Genomic DNA, 17491 nt, shown 5'->3' with positions numbered 1-17491 from the left:
TCTCGCCTCTATCTGTGTTAAATCCTTCTCTCGAAGATGTCCGTCTCCTCAGGCTCAGTTTCTAGACTGAGTCTGGTAGGAGGGACATTGAGGGAGGAGTCAGCCCACAGTCAAACTCTTAAAGTGCCAATGGCTCCTAGTGGACCAGTCTATACTCCATGGTACTAATGTGGACCCTAGCATCCTTTACAGACTATGAGAAAAGGAATTACCGGTAGGTAACCAAAATCCTATTTTTACCTCATTCTGACCATTTTGTTGACATATGTCAGGAATCCTGGGAGAACGCATGAAAGAAATTCACCATGCACAAGAAGATGCTAGCTTGCTGTCCCCTTGCGGCAGAGTTGAGCAAAAATTGGGAAACGCCACCGCTAGTGGTGTCATCTGCTCTGCCTGTCACTATCATCACTTCTCTCAAGGAGCCGACGGATAAGCGTGTGGAGGGTTGCTTGAAAGCTATACCCTTGCAGGGGCTGCACATAGGCCCACCATTGCGGCTACTTGGGCCGCAGAAGCTATTGAGGTGTGGGGTCAGGGAACAGAGGCTGAGTTTCCGTCCAATTTTCCTGAACATGCCAGACATTGTCTCTTATGTTGTCACTGCATCTCATCACATTAAAGAAACTGCTTCAGGTGTTCGCTGCTACGACATCCATTTTGGCTCTCCGTATTCTCTGGTTGCGGTCCTGGTCAGTGGACTTGGACTCTAAGAAAACCCTGGAGGTGCTCCCGTTTAAAGGAGACATCCTCTTTGAGGATCTCGACAAGATTGTTGCTGACTTAGCGTCTGCTAAAGCTGCATGTCTTCTTAGTACTGCTCCTTCGGCACCAAAGGCTAAGAGTACTTCCTTTCGTTCCCTTCGACCTCCAGGTAAAGCAAAGGGTCAGGCGTAACCGAAACAGTCTTGCACTTTCAAAACCCCCAAGCCTAAACGTGCCTGAGCTGCCCGTCAGCCTGCTTCCAAATGTAACAAGCCTGGGGCATATGGTGGGCCTCCTAGGGGATCCCAGGGTGGGAGGACGACTTATACAGTTTACCGGCCTGTTCAAGTACAGTCGGACAACGCCACCACGGTGGCGTACATAAATCATCAATGCGGCACTCGAAGCCGCATGGGATTCTTCAATGGGTGGAACGCCATCTGCCAGTCATATCTGCAGTGGTCATTCCGGGGGTCCTCAACTGGGAAGCGGACTTCCTCAGTAGTCAGGACGTACACGCCGGAGAGCCTTCATCCAGAAGTATTTCAACTCCTACTGGACGAGGTGGGGCCTACCAGACGTAGACCTGATGGCGTCTCGACACAGTCACATGGTTCCGGTCTTCGGAGCAAGAACAAGGGATCCTCAAGCAGCGTTTGTGGACGCACTGGCAATTCCATGGAGCTTTCGGCTGCTGTACGTGTTCCCTCCGGTTTCACTCTTGCCGAGAGTAATTCGGATGTTCAAGCAGGAAGGAGGAATTCTATTTCTCATAGCTCCAGCGTGGCCCAGACACCATTGGTTCTCAGATCTGCAGGGCCTCTCGCTAGAGCGTCCCCTCCTACTTCCACAGCAACCAGACCACCTCGTTCAGGGCCCTTGTATCTTCCAGGATTTGGCCTGACTGGCTTTGACGGCGTGGCTCTTGAAGCTTCCGTACTGAGGGCCAAAGGATTTTTTTGAGGCGGTCATTCAAACTAGTTAAAGGCCCGTAAGCCAACTTTTGCTCTGATTTACCATGGGGTCTGGAATACTTACTTTGCTTGGTGCGCATCTAACAATCATGACATTTACAAGTTTAGTACGGCCAAACTTTTTGGCCTTCCTACAACAGGGTCTGGACTTAGGCCTTTGTCTGGCCTCCCTCAAGGTTCATATTTCTGCCTTGTCGGTATGGTTTCAGAGAAAAATTGCAACTCTGCCTGATGTTCATACTTTCACTCAGGGTGTTTTGCGGATTCAACCTCCTTATGTCCCTCCTGTGACCCCTTGGGATTTGTCGGTGGTTCTGGAGGCATTGCAAGAGTGTCCGTTTGAACCTCTTGCATCTGCGGACCTGGCTTTCTCTTAAGGTCTTGTTTCTGCTGGCTATTGCCTCTGCTAGACTGGTCTCAGACTTAGGGGAACTTACAGGATAAGGCACCCATCTGATTTTTCACTGTGACCGGGTGGTTCTTAGAACGCGCCCTGGTTATCTACCTAAGGTGGTGTCTACCTTCCACTTTAATCAGTAGATTGTGGTTCTGGCCTTTAGTTCTCCTCAGTTGTCCTCCAAAGAGCGGTCTTTGGATGTGGCACGGGCTCTCCGTATCTATGTGAAGAGGGCAGCCTCCGTTTGGAGGTCTGATTCTTTGTTCTGTTTGGTTTTCACAAACATGGCTGACCTTGGCCAGATGGATTATAATGGTTATTGCACGTGCTTATGTGAGGGCTGGTCTTACAGCTCCTGCTACCATCAAAGCCCATTCTACTCAGTCTGTTGGACCTTCTTGGGCGGCTCGCCGCGGTGCGACCCTTGAATAATTGTGCAAGGCGGCTACGTGGTCCTCGGTGAACACGATCATTAGGTTCGATACTTCCGCCAACCAGGATGCTTCCATTGGAGACAGGGTTCTTGTGCCTGCTACAGTGCGTCCCATCCCATAAGGAACTGCTTTAGGACATCCCCGATGTTCCCTGTGGAATACCAGTGTACCCCACTGGAGAAAAGGATTTATGGTAAGAACTTATCTTTTGTTAAATCTTTCTGCGAGGTATGCTGGCTTCCACAGGGCGCCCACCCTGACGCACTTAGCTTCTTTGGGTTGGTATGGCATTAGCCGCTGATACCTTCTCCTGTCATGAGAATGTGGTTTTTGTGGCTGTTTACTGTCTCTTACCTGCTACTGCAGTGGAATGGTTAACAAAATGAGCTCCTGTACACGGAGGCAGGGTTATGTAGGAGGCGGCGCTATGCATCTTGGGAACAGTCGAAGCTTTTAGCCTGTAGGTGCCTTGGATCAAGATCCTACTGTACACCCTGATATTCCCTGTGGAATCCAGTGTACCTCACAGAAAGATTTAACAAAGGTAAGTTCTTACCATAAATCTTTATTTTTTTGCATTTACGCTCCTCCTTTCACAACATGGAAATCTGAATCCACCACTAATAGATGGTCTTAAAGTTAATGTATTTCTTTTCTTCTCCCAACAGGAACTTAGCAGAGTGGTTCTTGTCAAAGGCTTTGAGAAGGGAAAGAGATTGAAGTTTGAGCTTCTGAAACTTGCAGAGCCATTTGGTGTGATTAGCAACTTTTTGATTCTAAATGATAAGAATGAGGTATGTACATTAGTAAATGCTCGCTTAGTGCGCTTTCTGACTGCAGTTGGTGCAATGTATGAAATAGAACATATGGAAGATAGGAGGAATGTGGGACGATGCAGGCCATTTAATGAAATGCACGCAAGCATAGCTTGTTCAGATGTGTCCACATACACCTTTCCTGTAATCTAGCCATATGACACGTTTTGGCACGCTGTTGACTTTGTGACTTAGCTACATTTTGGTTTTTCTTAATGTGCTACTTTAATCTGCTAGTTTCTACAAACTCTTATTTGGTAGACTTTTTTTTTTTTTTTTAATTCAGAATCTATCCAATGGCTAGCTGTGCTATTCCATGTCGTGCCAAATGAAGCAAAAAAGGAAAGGTTTAAGTGGACACATCTGTATTCAGGTGAGGAGTTCCACAGTGGCAGTACACCTGTCAAACCGTAACACAGGTGTCCAAAGGAGAGGACAGAAACTGCCCATCGAGCAGGGGCGGAACTCCCAGAGGCAATGGAGACACCAGGCTCCAAGCCCTGCCTGTACAGCACCTGTGTGGTTCACAGCGGGATCCAAGTGTGACCGCTGCTCATCCAACAGCTCTGCGGTGCACCCTCTGCTGCTGTTGGATTGAGAGGTGGGACCCGCCGGTGAACGCTGATTCTGTATGCTGCAGACGGCTGAATCTTGCGAGTCTGACCCAGAAGGCATTGTCGCACAGCGTAGCTGGAGCCCTGCCAATACACTGTAGATGTCGGAGAGCACTGTCTATATATAATGTAAATTGTGTATGAACAGAAGAAATCTACATCAAATCAATATTTGGTGTGACCACCCTTTGCCTTCAAAGCAGCATCAATTCTTCTAGGTACACTTTCACATAGTTTTTGAAGTAACTCAGCAGGGAAGTTGTTCCAAACATCTAGAACTATCCACAGATCTTCTGTGGATGTAGGCTTGCTCAAATTCTTCTGTCTCCTCATGTGATCCCAGACGGGCTTGATTATGTTGAGATCAGGGCTTTGTGGGGCCCCAACCAACCAACCTCCTATAGCAGGCTTTTTCAACCAGTATGCGTGGCACACTAGTGTGCCGTGACCAGTTGAAAGGTGTACCGCGGAGCCAGAGCAGCTTCCTGCACATTCAGAGTGAACTGTTGGCCCGGGCCCTTCTTAGAGGATTAGTCATGCTCCGGCCGTGACATATGCCTCCGATGACGCGGCGGTGTGATATCATAGGTCACGGCCACCGTGACTCACCACCCTACCAGCGCACCCAAATGCATACACATGTTCCTGCCTGCATCCACAGCTTTCCTTGCCCACCCACATCCACAGCTTTCCTTGCCCACCCACATCCACACCTGCCCAACCGCCCACTGCTCAGTATTCTGAGCACTCCACTATGAACAACCCCCGCCACTGAGGGACAGGGAGGTGGACAGCTGACCGGTAGGGGCTAATATTTGTTATGTTATTTCTCCTGTGGGGAGCAATAGGATTTATGGGGGGGAACAATGTGAATAATTTATGTGGGGAGTAATAGTATTTATGTGGGGAGCAATGTGATTGTTTTTTCTGTGTAGGCCAATGTATGTGTGTGTTTTTGTTTGGCCCTCAGTAAAAAAAAAAAAACAATCTGTGGGGAACTGATGGTGTGCCTTGGCAATTTTAAAATATTTTCTCTGACGTCCTAAGTGGATGCTGGGACTCCGTAAGGACCATGGGGAATAGCGGCTCCGCAGGAGACTGGGCACAACTATAAAGAAAGCTTTAGGTCTAACTGGTGTGCACTGGCTCCTCCCACTATGACCCTCCTCCAGACTTCAGTTAGAATCTTGTGCCCGGCTGAGCTGGATGCACACTAGGGGCTCTCCTGAGCTCCTAGAAAGAAAGTATATTTAGATTTTTTCTTTTATAGTGAGATCTGCTGGCAACAGACTCACTGCAGCGAGGGACTAAGGGGAGAAGAAGCGAACCTACCTAACAGGTGGTAGTTTGGGCTTCTTAGGCTACTGGACACCATTAGCTCCAGAGGGATCGACCGCAGGACCCGACCTTGGTGTTTGTTCCCGGAGCCGCGCCGCCATCCCCCTTACAGAGCCAGAAGCAAGAAGAGGTCCGGAAAATCGGCGGCAGAACACTTCGGTCTTCACCAAGGTAGCGCACAGCACTGCAGCTGTGCGCCATTGCTCCTCATGTACACCTCACACTCCGGTCACTGATGGGTGCAGGGCGCTGGGGGGGGGGGCCTGAGGGCAATATGACACCTTGGCTGGCAAATCTACATCATATATAGTCCTAGAGGCTATATAGATGTAAAAAAATACCCCTGCCAGTATTCCAGTAAAAGCGGGAGAAGTCCGCCTGAAAAGGGGCGGGGCCATCTCCCTCAGCACACTGCCGCCATTTCTTTATCATCCACTAGGGGTCACTGGAGTACTCTTGGGATATGGACGGGCTTCCGTAGGAACAGCACTGAATATTTAAATTTAGAACACTCCACCCCTCCATATCCCCGAGTACCTCTCAGTGTTTTTTCTGTGCTCGACGTAGCAACAGCTCTGTGACTCAAGTCACGATTACTTTGAAGAATTTTTATTTTTATTTGATTTTATTTTTTCTATTTTACATCCCTTTCCCCCTTCCAAAAGGCAGGGTCAGGGATAGTACAGCTGCTGATAGCAACAGGGGCGTGTCGGGCCTCTCTGAAAGAGCACACACACAGCCTCCTGCACAGGCTGGCCGGCGCTTGTTCAGAAGCCCTGTCGGAGCCTCCTCACAAGCTGCAGGATAAAGGTATGTGAACGGGGCGGTCAGCTCCCGCTGCCGCCCCGAGGTGTGGGGACATTGTTAGCGCTTAGCGCCGCTGCTCGCTCCACTTAGCCGCCTGTCCCGCCGCTGCTCTCCCCACTCAGCCGCCCTCCTCACATGGCGACGGCCACAGCAGTTCTTCCGCACACAGGCCGCCGCTGATCTGCCACTCAGAGGGTGCCGGCGCCGCAGCTCTCTCGCTCACGGAGCCGGCCGCCGCTACTGCTCCGGGTCCCACCGCTGGTTGACGCGCTGCTCACCCGGGCTCAGCCACAGCGCTCGGCGATACCCGCTGGGGCCCCACACGCTGCGCTGCCGCTGCTCTGATTCGGAAAGAGCAGGCAGCCATTACACAAGGGTGAGGCAGGGGGGGGCAATAAATAAATAAATAAGGGGGCAATAAGCGGCATAACAAATACTGCAGAACCAGAGGGATATTTGCAGGGTTATAATCAGTGAAAGTTTGTAACCAGCACTAGGATTATATGTGTAAGCATGCATGACAGCCATGTTTAACCATGCTTCCTGTGTCTTCCTGCTGTGATTCCAGAACGTTCCAGTACTACATCTCTACTCCACCGGAGGCGCAGGGGTGTTAGTGGGAATTTGGGATCACATTTCATAGTACTGGCCACGTGTACTGCACTTGGCCAGATTTATATACAGAGACACCTTACTGCTATTTTACTGAGTCGTGCAAGTGTCTGGTTTTTGTGTTTTGTATTGTCTGTCGCCATAATGAGTAAGGCACCAGCAAAAACTAAAAAGCATAATTGCAAAGTCTGTAACAGTGTATTACCGGATGGATCTACCACATGTACAGTATGTTTTGTGAATTCGGTTCAGAATACCATTTCTGCTCCTGTTTTACAACCAATTTCCTCACCGGACCCTCCGTGGGGTATGTTAGTAAATGTACTGGATAGGTTACAATCAGAATTGACCGCTGCTCGTCAGGAGCGGGAAACGGTAAGATCTGAGTCTAGGGTGAGACCGCCAGAACTACCGGAGGCGTCTCAGCTTTGCGTAAGGTCCAAATCCATTTTGGGTAAACGGGATAAATTTCATATGTCTTATGATTTTCCAGTGTCTGCTATGTTGCATTCTGACGATTCCATGCCAGACCTCACAGAACAAGATGAGGGTGAGGAGGGCGAAGTGGAGTCAGATGGCGAGGATTTTAACAGTTCCGGCATTGATGATCTCATCAGACCGGTATGTCAGTCTCTGAAGTTTACTGAAACTGAGGAGCCTCTCACAAATGATCAGGTCGTATTTACTAAACGACAAAAAACTCCAATAAGTTTTCCTGTGTCGGAATCTCTTAATCAGATGTTAGTAGAAACACGACAGAATCCAGATAAACGGTTTTCTATACCTCGCAGATTTAAGTCTAGTTACCCGTTTCCAGACTCGGTAACATGTACATGGGAGAATCCACCAATAGTTGATTCTTCAGTGTCAAAGCTTACCAAGAAATTAACCATACCAGTGCCAGCAGCTACTACGCTTAAAGACCCTTCAGATCGCAAGATAGAAACTATGCTAAAATCCATGTATGTAGCAGCAGGTGTGATGCTGAGACCTGGATTGGTTGGCATTTGGGTCACTAAGGCGCTCATAATATGGCTTACAGAACTGAAATCTCTTTTACATGACGAAAACCTGATACTACTTGTAAATCAAATGATTGAGGCTGTCGAGTATCTCTGTACAGCGTCTACTGACGTCTGTCAGCTCACTTCTCGTATTTCATCGTCGCTAGATACGGCACGAAGAGCACTCTGGCTGCGTGCTTATCATGCGGAGGCAGAGGTCAAACGAGGTATAGAAGCGTTGCCTTACGATGGCAAGAAGTTGTTTGGTCCTGAATTGGACGCATAGATTGCTGAGGCTACGGGAGGTAAGTCTGTTTTCTTACCATTGCCTCCACCGGTATCAAGAAGAAGGTACGCTGGACCTTCGTTCAAATCCTTTAGACCTCAGCCCTTTCGAGGACGTGGCAGGGGAACAGCCACGCCTGCTAGATGTGGTCGCGGACGTGGTTTCCAACAAACAAACACAACTCGCCAAGACGCTAAGGTTACCGACAAGCCAGTGGCATGACGGGCTACCAGCCCATCTCGGTTCTCCGATTGTGGGAGCACGTCTTCAGACGTTCCATTTGGCGTGGTTCCACACATCCGCGGATGGGTGGATCCGCAATTTAGTGTTAAAAGGTTACAAAATAGAGTTCGACTGTCTTCCGCCTCTGCGGTTTTTCAAGACAGGATTGCCTCTGTCGGACGACAAGAGGACGGTTCTGCAAATTGCCATCCAGTCCCTACTGGATTCAGCAGTTTTGATTCCGGTCCCTGTACACCAACAGGGCCAGGGTTATTATTCAAGTCTGTTTGTAGTACCAAAGCCTTATGGCTCAGTCAGACCAATATTGAACTTAAAGGGTCTCAATCAGTACGTAACTTACTACAGATTCAAAATGGAGTCTCTGCGTTCGGTGATTGCGGGGTTAGAGCCAAAGGAATTTATGATTGCGCTAGATCTCAAGGATGCGTACTTACACATTCCAATTTGGCAGCCTCATCAGAAATTCTTACGGTTTGCAATACGCCAGAACCATTACCAGTTTCAGGCTCTACCGTTTGGCCTGTCATCAGCGCCTCGGGTATTCACCAAAGTGATGTCTGTGATGATAGCTCATCTCAGATCCCTGGGAGTGACAATAGTTCCGTATTTAGACGATCTGCTCATCAAAGCTCCGTCTCAACAGATACTTCTCCAACATGCGCTGCTAACATACGATGTACTGGTTCACCACGGGTGGATTGTCAACTTCAAGAAATCACATCTAATTCCGTCTCAACGCCTTCAATTCCTAGGTATGATTCTAGATACGGTCAATCAAAGAATTTACCTACCACAGCAGAAAGTACAAATTCTACGCCATCTAGTACAATTAGTGCTCAAACCACGCACAGTGTCGGTACACTTGTGCAATCGCCTCTTAGGCACAATGGTGGCAGCTTTCGAGGCGCTTCAATTCGGAAGATTTCACTCTCGTCCATTTCAACTGAATGTGCTCGCCCAGTGGTCAGGCTCGCATCTGCAGATTCACCACAGGGTGAGGTTGTCGCCAAGGGCAAGAGTATCTCTGCTCTGGTGGCTCAAGGAACACAATTTAACCGCAGGAAGACGGTTCGGGGGTTGGAATTGGATAATTCTAACTACGGACGCCAGTCTCAGAGGTTGGGGAGCGGTAATTCAAAATTGTCAGCTCCAGGGTCTCTGGGCGGATCATGAGAAATTGCTGTCTATAAATGTCCTAGAACTCCGCGCAATTTACAATGCGCTACGACAAGCAGTGCATATGCTTCGCTCTCATCCTGTCCAAGTGCAGTCGGACAATGCGACGGCGGTCGCATACATCAACAAACAAGGAGGAACGAGAAGCCGCATGGCAATGCGGGAAGTAGCTCGTATCCTCAATTGGGCGGAATGCCACCAGGTGATATTGTCGGCAGTGTTCATTCCGGGAGTGGACAACTGGGAAGCGGATTATCTCAGTCGTCGGGATTTTCATCCAGGCGAATGGGCCTTAAATCCAGAAGTGTTTCACATGTTGGTTCAGAAATGGGGTTATCCTCAGGTGGACCTGATGGCGTCTCGACACAATCACCAAACGTTCCAGTATGTGTCCAGAACAAGAGATCCAAAGGCAGTGGCGGTGGATGCTCTCACTGTCGCGTGGCCGTACAGTCTTGTGTATCTGTTTCCACCATTTCCGTTGCTCCCTCTGGTGCTAAAACGAATCAAAAGGGAGTCGGTCACAGTCATACTAGTGGCGCCTCATTGGCCTCGGAGAGCTTGGTTCTCGGATCTCCGAGGATTACTCGCAGACGATCCTTGGCCGCTCCCGCTACGTCCAGACCTGTTACAACAGGGTCCGTTCCTTTACCCCGATTTAGCGCGGCTGCGTTTGACGGGGTGGCTGTTGAGACCGCCCTCTTAAGAAGAGAGGGCATTCCAGATTCAGTTATACCAACCATGTTACGAGCTAGGAAGCCGGTTACGGCAGCTCATTATTACAGAATATGGCGTGCCTATATAGGTTGGTGTGAAGCTTGGAAATTTCCGACATCATCTTTCAAGTTATGCCGCCTTTTGTTGTTTCTACAAACAGGGTTAGATGGAGGACTGCGTTTATCTACACTAAAGGTGCAGGTATCTGCTTTGTCAATTTATTTTCAAAGACGATTGGCTCTATTGCCGTCTGTACACACCTTTCTGCAAGGTGTCCTCAGAGTACAGCCTCCATTCATTCCACCTACAGTGCCATGGGACTTGAATCTGGTTTTAGAGTTCTTACAGTCTTCATATTTTGAACCCTTACAGCAAGTGGATATAAAGTTTCTCACTTGGAAAACAATTTTTCTCTAACGTCCTAGTGGATGCTGGGGACTCCGAAAGGACCATGGGGAATAGCGGCTCCGCAGGAGACTGGGCACAAAGTAAAAGCTTTAGGACTAGCTGGTGTGCACTGGCTCCTCCCCCTATGACCCTCCTCCAAGCCTCAGTTAAGATTTTGTGCCCGAACGAGAAGGGTGCAATCTAGGTGGCTCTCCTGAGCTGCTTAGAGTAAAAGTTTAAATAGGTTTTTTATTTTCAGTGAGACCTGCTGGCAACAGGCTCACTGCATCGAGGGACTTAGGGGAAAGAAACGAACTCACCTGCGTGCAGAGTGGATTGGGTTTCTTAGGCTACTGGACATTAGCTCCAGAGGGACGATCACAGGCCCAGCCATGGATGGGTCCCGGAGCCGCGCCGCCGGCCCCCTTACAGATGCTGAAGCAAGAAGAGGTCCATAAATCGGCGGCAGAAGACTTTCCTGTCTTCATAAGGTAGCGCACAGCACTGCAGCTGTGCGCCATTGCTCTCAGCACACTTCACACTCCGGTCACTGAGGGTGCAGGACGCTGGGGGGGGGGCGTCCTGGGAAGCAATGAATTTACCTTAGTTGGCGAAAAATACATCACATATAGCTCCTGGGCTATATGGATGTATTTAACCCCTGCCAGTTTTCCAGAAAAAAGCGGGAGAAGAGCCCGCCGTGAAGGGGGCGGGGCCTATCTCCTCAGCACACAGCGCCATTTTTCCCACACAGCTCCGCTGGTAGGAAGGCTCCCAGAATCTCCCCTGCATCCTGCAACTACAGAAACAGGGTAAAAAAGAGAGGGGGGCACTTATTTGGCAAAATAACAGATATAAGCAGCTATAAGGGATAGACACTTATTGTAAGGTTGTCCCTATACATATATAGCGCTCTGGTGTGTGCTGGCAAACTCTCCCTCTGTCTCCCCAAAGGGCTAAGTGGGTCCTGTCCTCTATCAGAGCATTCCCTGTGTGTGTGCTGGGTGTCGGTACGTGTGTGTCGACATGTATGAGGAGGAAAATGATGTGGAGGCGGAGCAGAGTGTCTGTAACAGTGATGTCACCCCCTAGGGGGTCGACACCTGAGTGGATGTACTGTTGAAAATTACGTGAGGGTGTCAGCTCTATATAAAAAAACAGTGGTTGACATGAGACAGCCGGCTACTCAGCTTGTGCCTGTCCAGACGTCTCATAGGCCGTCAGGCAGATGGCAGATACAGACGCCGACACGGATATTGACTCCTGTGTCGACGGTGAAGAGACAACCGTGATTTCCAGTAGGGCCACACGTTACATGATTGAGACAATGGAAAATGTTTTATACATTTCAGATAATACGAGTACCACCAAAAAAGGGGTATTATGTTCGGTGAGGGAAAAACTACCTGTAGTTTTCCTGAATCTGAGAAATAAAATGTGTGATGATGCGTGGGTTTCCCCCCGATAACAATTAATAATTTCTTAAAAAGTATTGGCTGCATACCCTTTCCCGCCAGAGGTTAGGATGCATTGGGAAACACCCCCTAGGGGGGATAAGGCGCTCACACGCTTGTAAGAACAAGGGCTCTACCCTCTCATGAGATGGCCGCCCTTAAGGATCCTGCTGATAGAAAGCAGGAGGGTATCCAAAAAAAGGTATTTACACACATACTGGTGTTATACTGCGACCAGCTATCGCCTCAGCCTGGAGGTGCAGTGCTGGGTTGGCATGGTCGGATTCCCTGACTGGAAATATTGATATCCTAGATAAGGATAGTATATTATTGCCTATAGAGCATTTAAAAGATGCATTTCTATATATGCATGATGCACAGCGGAATAATTGCCGACTGGCATCAAGTATAGGTGCGTTGTCCAATTCTACCAGTAAAATGGTCAGGTGATGCGGATTCCAAACGTCATTTGGAAGTATTGCCTTTGAAAGGGGACATTTGGGGTCGGTCTTTTAGACCTGGTGGCCACGGCAACAGCTGGGAAATCCACGTTTGTACCCCAGGTCGCCTCTCAAAATAAGACGCCGTATTATCAGGCGCAGTCCTTTGTTGGCAAGCGGACAAAAGGTTCCTCTTTTCTGCTCGTGACAGAGGGAGAGGAAAAATGCTGCAGAGATCAGCCAGTTCCCAGGAACAGAAACCCTTTCCAGCCTCTGCCAAGCCCTCAGTATGACGCTAGGGCTTTACAAGCTCAGGCACGGTGGGGGCCCGTTCTCAATGAATTTCAGTGCGCAGTGGGCTCACTCGCAAGTATACCCCTGGATCCTTCAGGTAATATCTCAGGGGTACATATTGGAATTCGAGACGTCTCCCCCTCGCCGTTTCCAAAAGTCGAACCGACGTCTCCCTCGGACAGGGAGGCAGTTTTGGAAGCCATTCACAAGCTGTATTCCCAGCAGGTGATAATCAAGGTACCCCTCCTGCAACAGGGAACGGGGTATTATTCCACACTATTGTGGTACCGAAGCCAGACGGCTCGGTGAGACCGATTCTAAAATCTTTGAACACTTACATACAGAGGTTCAAATTCAAGATTGAGTCACTCAGAGCAGTGATTGCGAACCTGGAAGAAGGGGACTACATGATGTCTCGGGACATCAAGGATGCTTACCTTCATGTCAAAATTTACCCTTCTCACCAAGGGTACCTCAGGTTTATGGTACAGAACTGTCACTATCAGTTCAGACGCTGCCGTAGGGATGGTCCACGGCACCCCGGGTCTTTACCAAGGTAATGGCCGAAATGATGATGATCCTTCGAAGGAAGGGAATTTTAGTTATCCCTTACTTGGACGATTCCCTGATAAGGGTAAGATCCAGGGAACAGTTGGAGGTCGGTGTAGCACTATCTCAGATAGTGTTGCGGCAGCACGATTGGATTCTCAATATTCCAAAATCGCAGCTGGTTCCGTCGACGTGTCTTCTGTTCCTAGGGATGATCCTGGACACAGTCCAGAAAAAGGTGTTTCTCCCGGAGGAGAAAGCCAGGGAGTTATCCGACCTAGTCAGGAACCTCCTCAAACCGAGCCAAGTCTCAGTGCATCAATGCACAAGGGTTCTGGGTAAAATGGGGGCTTCCTACGAAGCAATCCCATTTGGCAGATTCCACGCAAGAACTTTCCAGTGGGACCTGCTGGACAAATGGTCCGTTCGCATCTTCAGATGCATCAGCGGATAACCCTGTCACCAAGGACAAGGGTGTCCCTCCTGTGGTGGTTGCAGAGTGCTCATCTTCTAGAGGGCCGCAGATTCGGCATTCAGGACTGGGTCCTGGTAACCACGGATGCCAGCCTGCGAGGCTGGGGAGCAGTCACACAGGGAAGGAATATCCAGGACTTATGGTCAAGCCTGGAGACATCACTTCACATAAATATCCTGAAGCTAAGGGACATTTACAATGCTCTAAGCTTAGCAAGACCTTTGCTTCAAGGACAGCCGGTGTTGATCCAGTCGGACAACATCACGGCAGTCACCCACGTAAACAGACAGGGTGGCACAAGAAGCAGAAGGGCAATGACAGAAGCTGCAAGGATTCTTCGCTGGGCGGAAAATCATGGGATAGCACTGTCAGCAGTATTCATTCCGGGAGTGGACAACTGGGAAGCAGACTTCCTCAGCACGACCTCCACCCGGGGAGAGTGGGGACTTCACCCAGAAGTCTTCCACAGGATTATAAACCGTTGGGAAAAACTCGACAGGTATTGCGCCAGGTCCAGGGACCCTCAGGCAATAGCTGTAGACGCTCTGGTAACACCGTGGGTGTACCAGTCAGGGTATGTGTTTCCTCCTCTGCCTCTCATACCCAAGGTACTGAGAATGATAAGATGGTGAGGAGTAAGCACTATATTCGTGGCTCCGGATTGGCCAAGAAGGACTTGGTAACCGGAACTTCAAGAGATGCTCACGGAGGATCCGTGGCCTCTACCTCTAAGAAGGGACCTGCTCCAGCAAGGACCCTGTCTGTTCCAAGACTTACCGCGGCTGCGTTTGACGGCATGGCGGTTGAACGCCGGATCCTGAAGGAAAAAGGGCGTTCCGGATGAAGTCATCCCTATCCTGATCAAAGCCAGGAAGGATGTAACCGCAAAAACATTATCACCGCAATTGGCGAAAATATGTTGCGTGGTGCGAGGCCAGTAAGGCCCGACGGTGGAAATTCGACTGGGTCGATTCCTACATTTCCTGCAAACAGGAGTGTCTATGGGCCTGAAATTGGGGTCCATTAAGGTTCAAATTTCGGCCCTGTCAATTTTCTTCCAAAAAGAACTAGCTTCAGTCCCTGAAGTTCAGACGTTGGTAAAAGGGGTACTGCATATACAGCCTCCTTTTGTGCCTCCAGTGGCACTTGGGATCTCAATGTAGTTTTTTTTTGGATTCCAAAAGTCACATTGGTTTGAACCACTTAAAGCTGTGGAGTTAAAATATCTCACATGGAAAGTGGTCATGCTGTTGGCCCTGGCCTGGGCCAGGCGCGTGTCAGAATTGGCGGCTTTATCCTGTAAAAGCCCTTATCTGATTTTCCATTCGGACAGGTCGGAATTGAGGACTCGTCCTCAATTTCTCCCTAAGGTGTTTTCAGCATTTCACTTAAACCAACCTATTGTGGTGCCTGCGGCTACTAGGGACTTGGAGGATTCCAAGTTGCTGGACGTAGTCAGGGCCCTGAAAATATATGTTTCCAGGACGGCTGGAGTCAGAAAATCTGACTCTGTTTATCCTGTATGCACCCAACAAGCTGGGTGCTCCTGCTTCTAAGCAGACGATTGCTCGTTGGATTTGCAGTACAATTCAGCTTGCACATTCTGTGGCAGGCCTGCCACAGCCAAAATCTGTAAAAGCCCATTCCACACGGAAAGTGGGCTCATCTTGGGCGGCTGCCTGAGGGGTCTCGGCTTTACAACTTTGCCGAGCAGCTACTTGGTCAGGGGCAAACACGTTTGCTAAATTCTACAAATTTGATACCCTGGCTGAGGAGGACCTGGAGTTCTCTCATTCGGTGCTGCAGAGTCATCCGCACTCTCCCGCCCGTTTGGGAGCTTTGGTATAATCCCCATGGTCCTTTCGGAGTCCCCAGCATCCACTAGGACGTTAGAGAAAATAAGAATTTACTTACCGATAATTCTATTTCTCATAGTCCGTAGTGGATGCTGGGCGCCCATCCTAAGTGCGGATTGTCTGCATTACTTGTACATAGTTATTGTTACAAAAATCGGGTTATTGTTGTTGTGAGCCATCTTTTCAGAGGCTCCTTCTGTTATCATGCTGTTAACTGGGTTCAGATCACAAGTTGTACGGTGTGATTGGTGTGGCTGGTAATGAGTCTTACCCGGGATTCAAAATCCTTCCTTATTGTGTACGCTCGTCCGGGCACAGTATCCTAACTGAGGCTTGGAGGAGGGTCATAGGGGGAGGAGCCAGTGCACACCAGCTAGTCCTAAAGCTTTTACTTTGTGCCCAGTCTCCTGCGGAGCCGCTATTCCCCATGGTCCTTTCGGAGTCCCCAGCATCCACTACGGACTATGAGAAATAGAATTATCGGTAAGTAAATTCTTATTTTCTCCTTGCCTTAGCTTCGGCAAGGCGTGTTTCGGATTTGGGTGCCTTGTCATGTAAGGCACCGTATTAGGTGTTTCATGATGACAGAGCGGAACTTCGGACGAATCCCGCTTTCTTACCAAAGGTAGTGTCATCTTTTCACATCAATCAACCAATAGTAGTTCCTGTGTTGACAGCACATTCTGGAACTCTGGATGTGGTACGCGCATTACGCATTTATGTATCCCGAACGTCTTCAGTTCGTAAGACGGATACGTTGTTTGTTCTCTATGATGCTGCCAAGATAGGTTGGCCAGCGTCTAAGCAAACTTTATCCAGATGGATAAAACTGACCATACGTCAGGCTTACCTTCATGCTAGGTTACAACCGCCTCCGTCAGTAACCGCTCATTCCACACGTTCTGTGGGAACTTCATGGGCAGCTGGTCGTGGGGCTTCTACGACGCAGCTTTGCCGTGCGGCTACATGGTCTTCAGTGCACACGTTTGTGCGCTTTTACAAGTTTGATACGTTTGCGGCATCAGCATCTAGCTTTGGCCGCCTAGTGTTACAGGTGCCAAACAGCTCTCCCGCCCACGGGGGAAGCTTTGGTACGTCCCAAGAGTACTCCAGTGACCCCTAGTGGATGATAAAGAAAATAGGATTTTGGTACTTACCAGGTAAATCCTTTTCTTTGAATCCATAGGGGGCACTGGACGCCCACCCAGAGCAGTTTTACCTAGTTGTGGTTAGTTCTGAGGATCTTATGGTAACACACTTTCACCGACTGGTTCAAATTACAAGTGCTGGTTAGGGTGTCAACTGTTTAGTTGTCAGTAACGTTATGTGTTAACTTCGTTATTGTCAGTTATGTTATATGTAATACTCCATTGTCAACATCTCTATAGTTCCTGTTCGGCTCAGTAAAAAACACTGAGAGGTACTCGGGGATATGGAGGGGGTGTAGTGTTCTAAATTTAAAAATTCAGTGCTGTTCCTACGGAAGCCCGTCCATATCCCAAGAGTACTCCAGTGCCCCCTATGGATTCAAAGAAAAGGATTTACCTGGTAAGTACCAAAATCCTATTTTTTCCCTCACAGCTCCGCTGGAAGGAAGCTCCCTGGCTCTCCCCTGCAGTCTGAAACCTACAGAAGGGTAAAAAAGAGAGGGGGGGCACTAAATTTAGGCGCAGGATATATAGATATATAAAAAGCAGCTATAAGGGAAAACACTCATGTATAGTGGGATCCCTGTGTTTATATAGCGCTCTGGTGTGTGCTGGCATACTCTCTCTGTCTCCCCAAAGGGCTTTGTGGGGTCCTGTCCTCTGTCAGAGCATTCCCTGTGTGTTTGCGGTGTGTCGGTACGGCTGTGTCGACATGTTTGATGAGGCTTATGTGGAGGCGGAGCAGATGCCTGTAAATGTGATGTCA

At 49.1% G+C, this 17491-nt stretch overlaps 1 protein-coding gene across 5 annotated transcripts in view; it reads left to right on the top strand.

Annotated features, from left to right (window-relative positions):
• Nucleotides 1-17491, top strand: part of LOC134933418 (matrin-3-like) — a 274209-nt gene that overhangs the window by 65881 nt on the left and 190837 nt on the right. For 4 of the 5 annotated variants that reach the window (XM_063928614.1, XM_063928613.1, XM_063928611.1 and 1 more), the window contains exon 7: nt 3179-3304. The exons of the other annotated variant lie outside the window; for it this stretch is intronic. In XM_063928614.1, the coding sequence (XP_063784684.1) occupies nt 3179-3304 (126 nt within the window). The remainder of the gene's footprint in view (nt 1-3178; nt 3305-17491) is intronic. 5 annotated transcript variants of the gene reach the window in all.

The sequence above is a fragment of the Pseudophryne corroboree genome, chromosome 6 (genome assembly GCF_028390025.1).
Source record: "Pseudophryne corroboree isolate aPseCor3 chromosome 6, aPseCor3.hap2, whole genome shotgun sequence".
NCBI classification, from domain to species: Eukaryota; Metazoa; Chordata; class Amphibia; order Anura; family Myobatrachidae; genus Pseudophryne; species Pseudophryne corroboree.
This window is presented reverse-complemented; position numbering and strand designations above follow the sequence as displayed.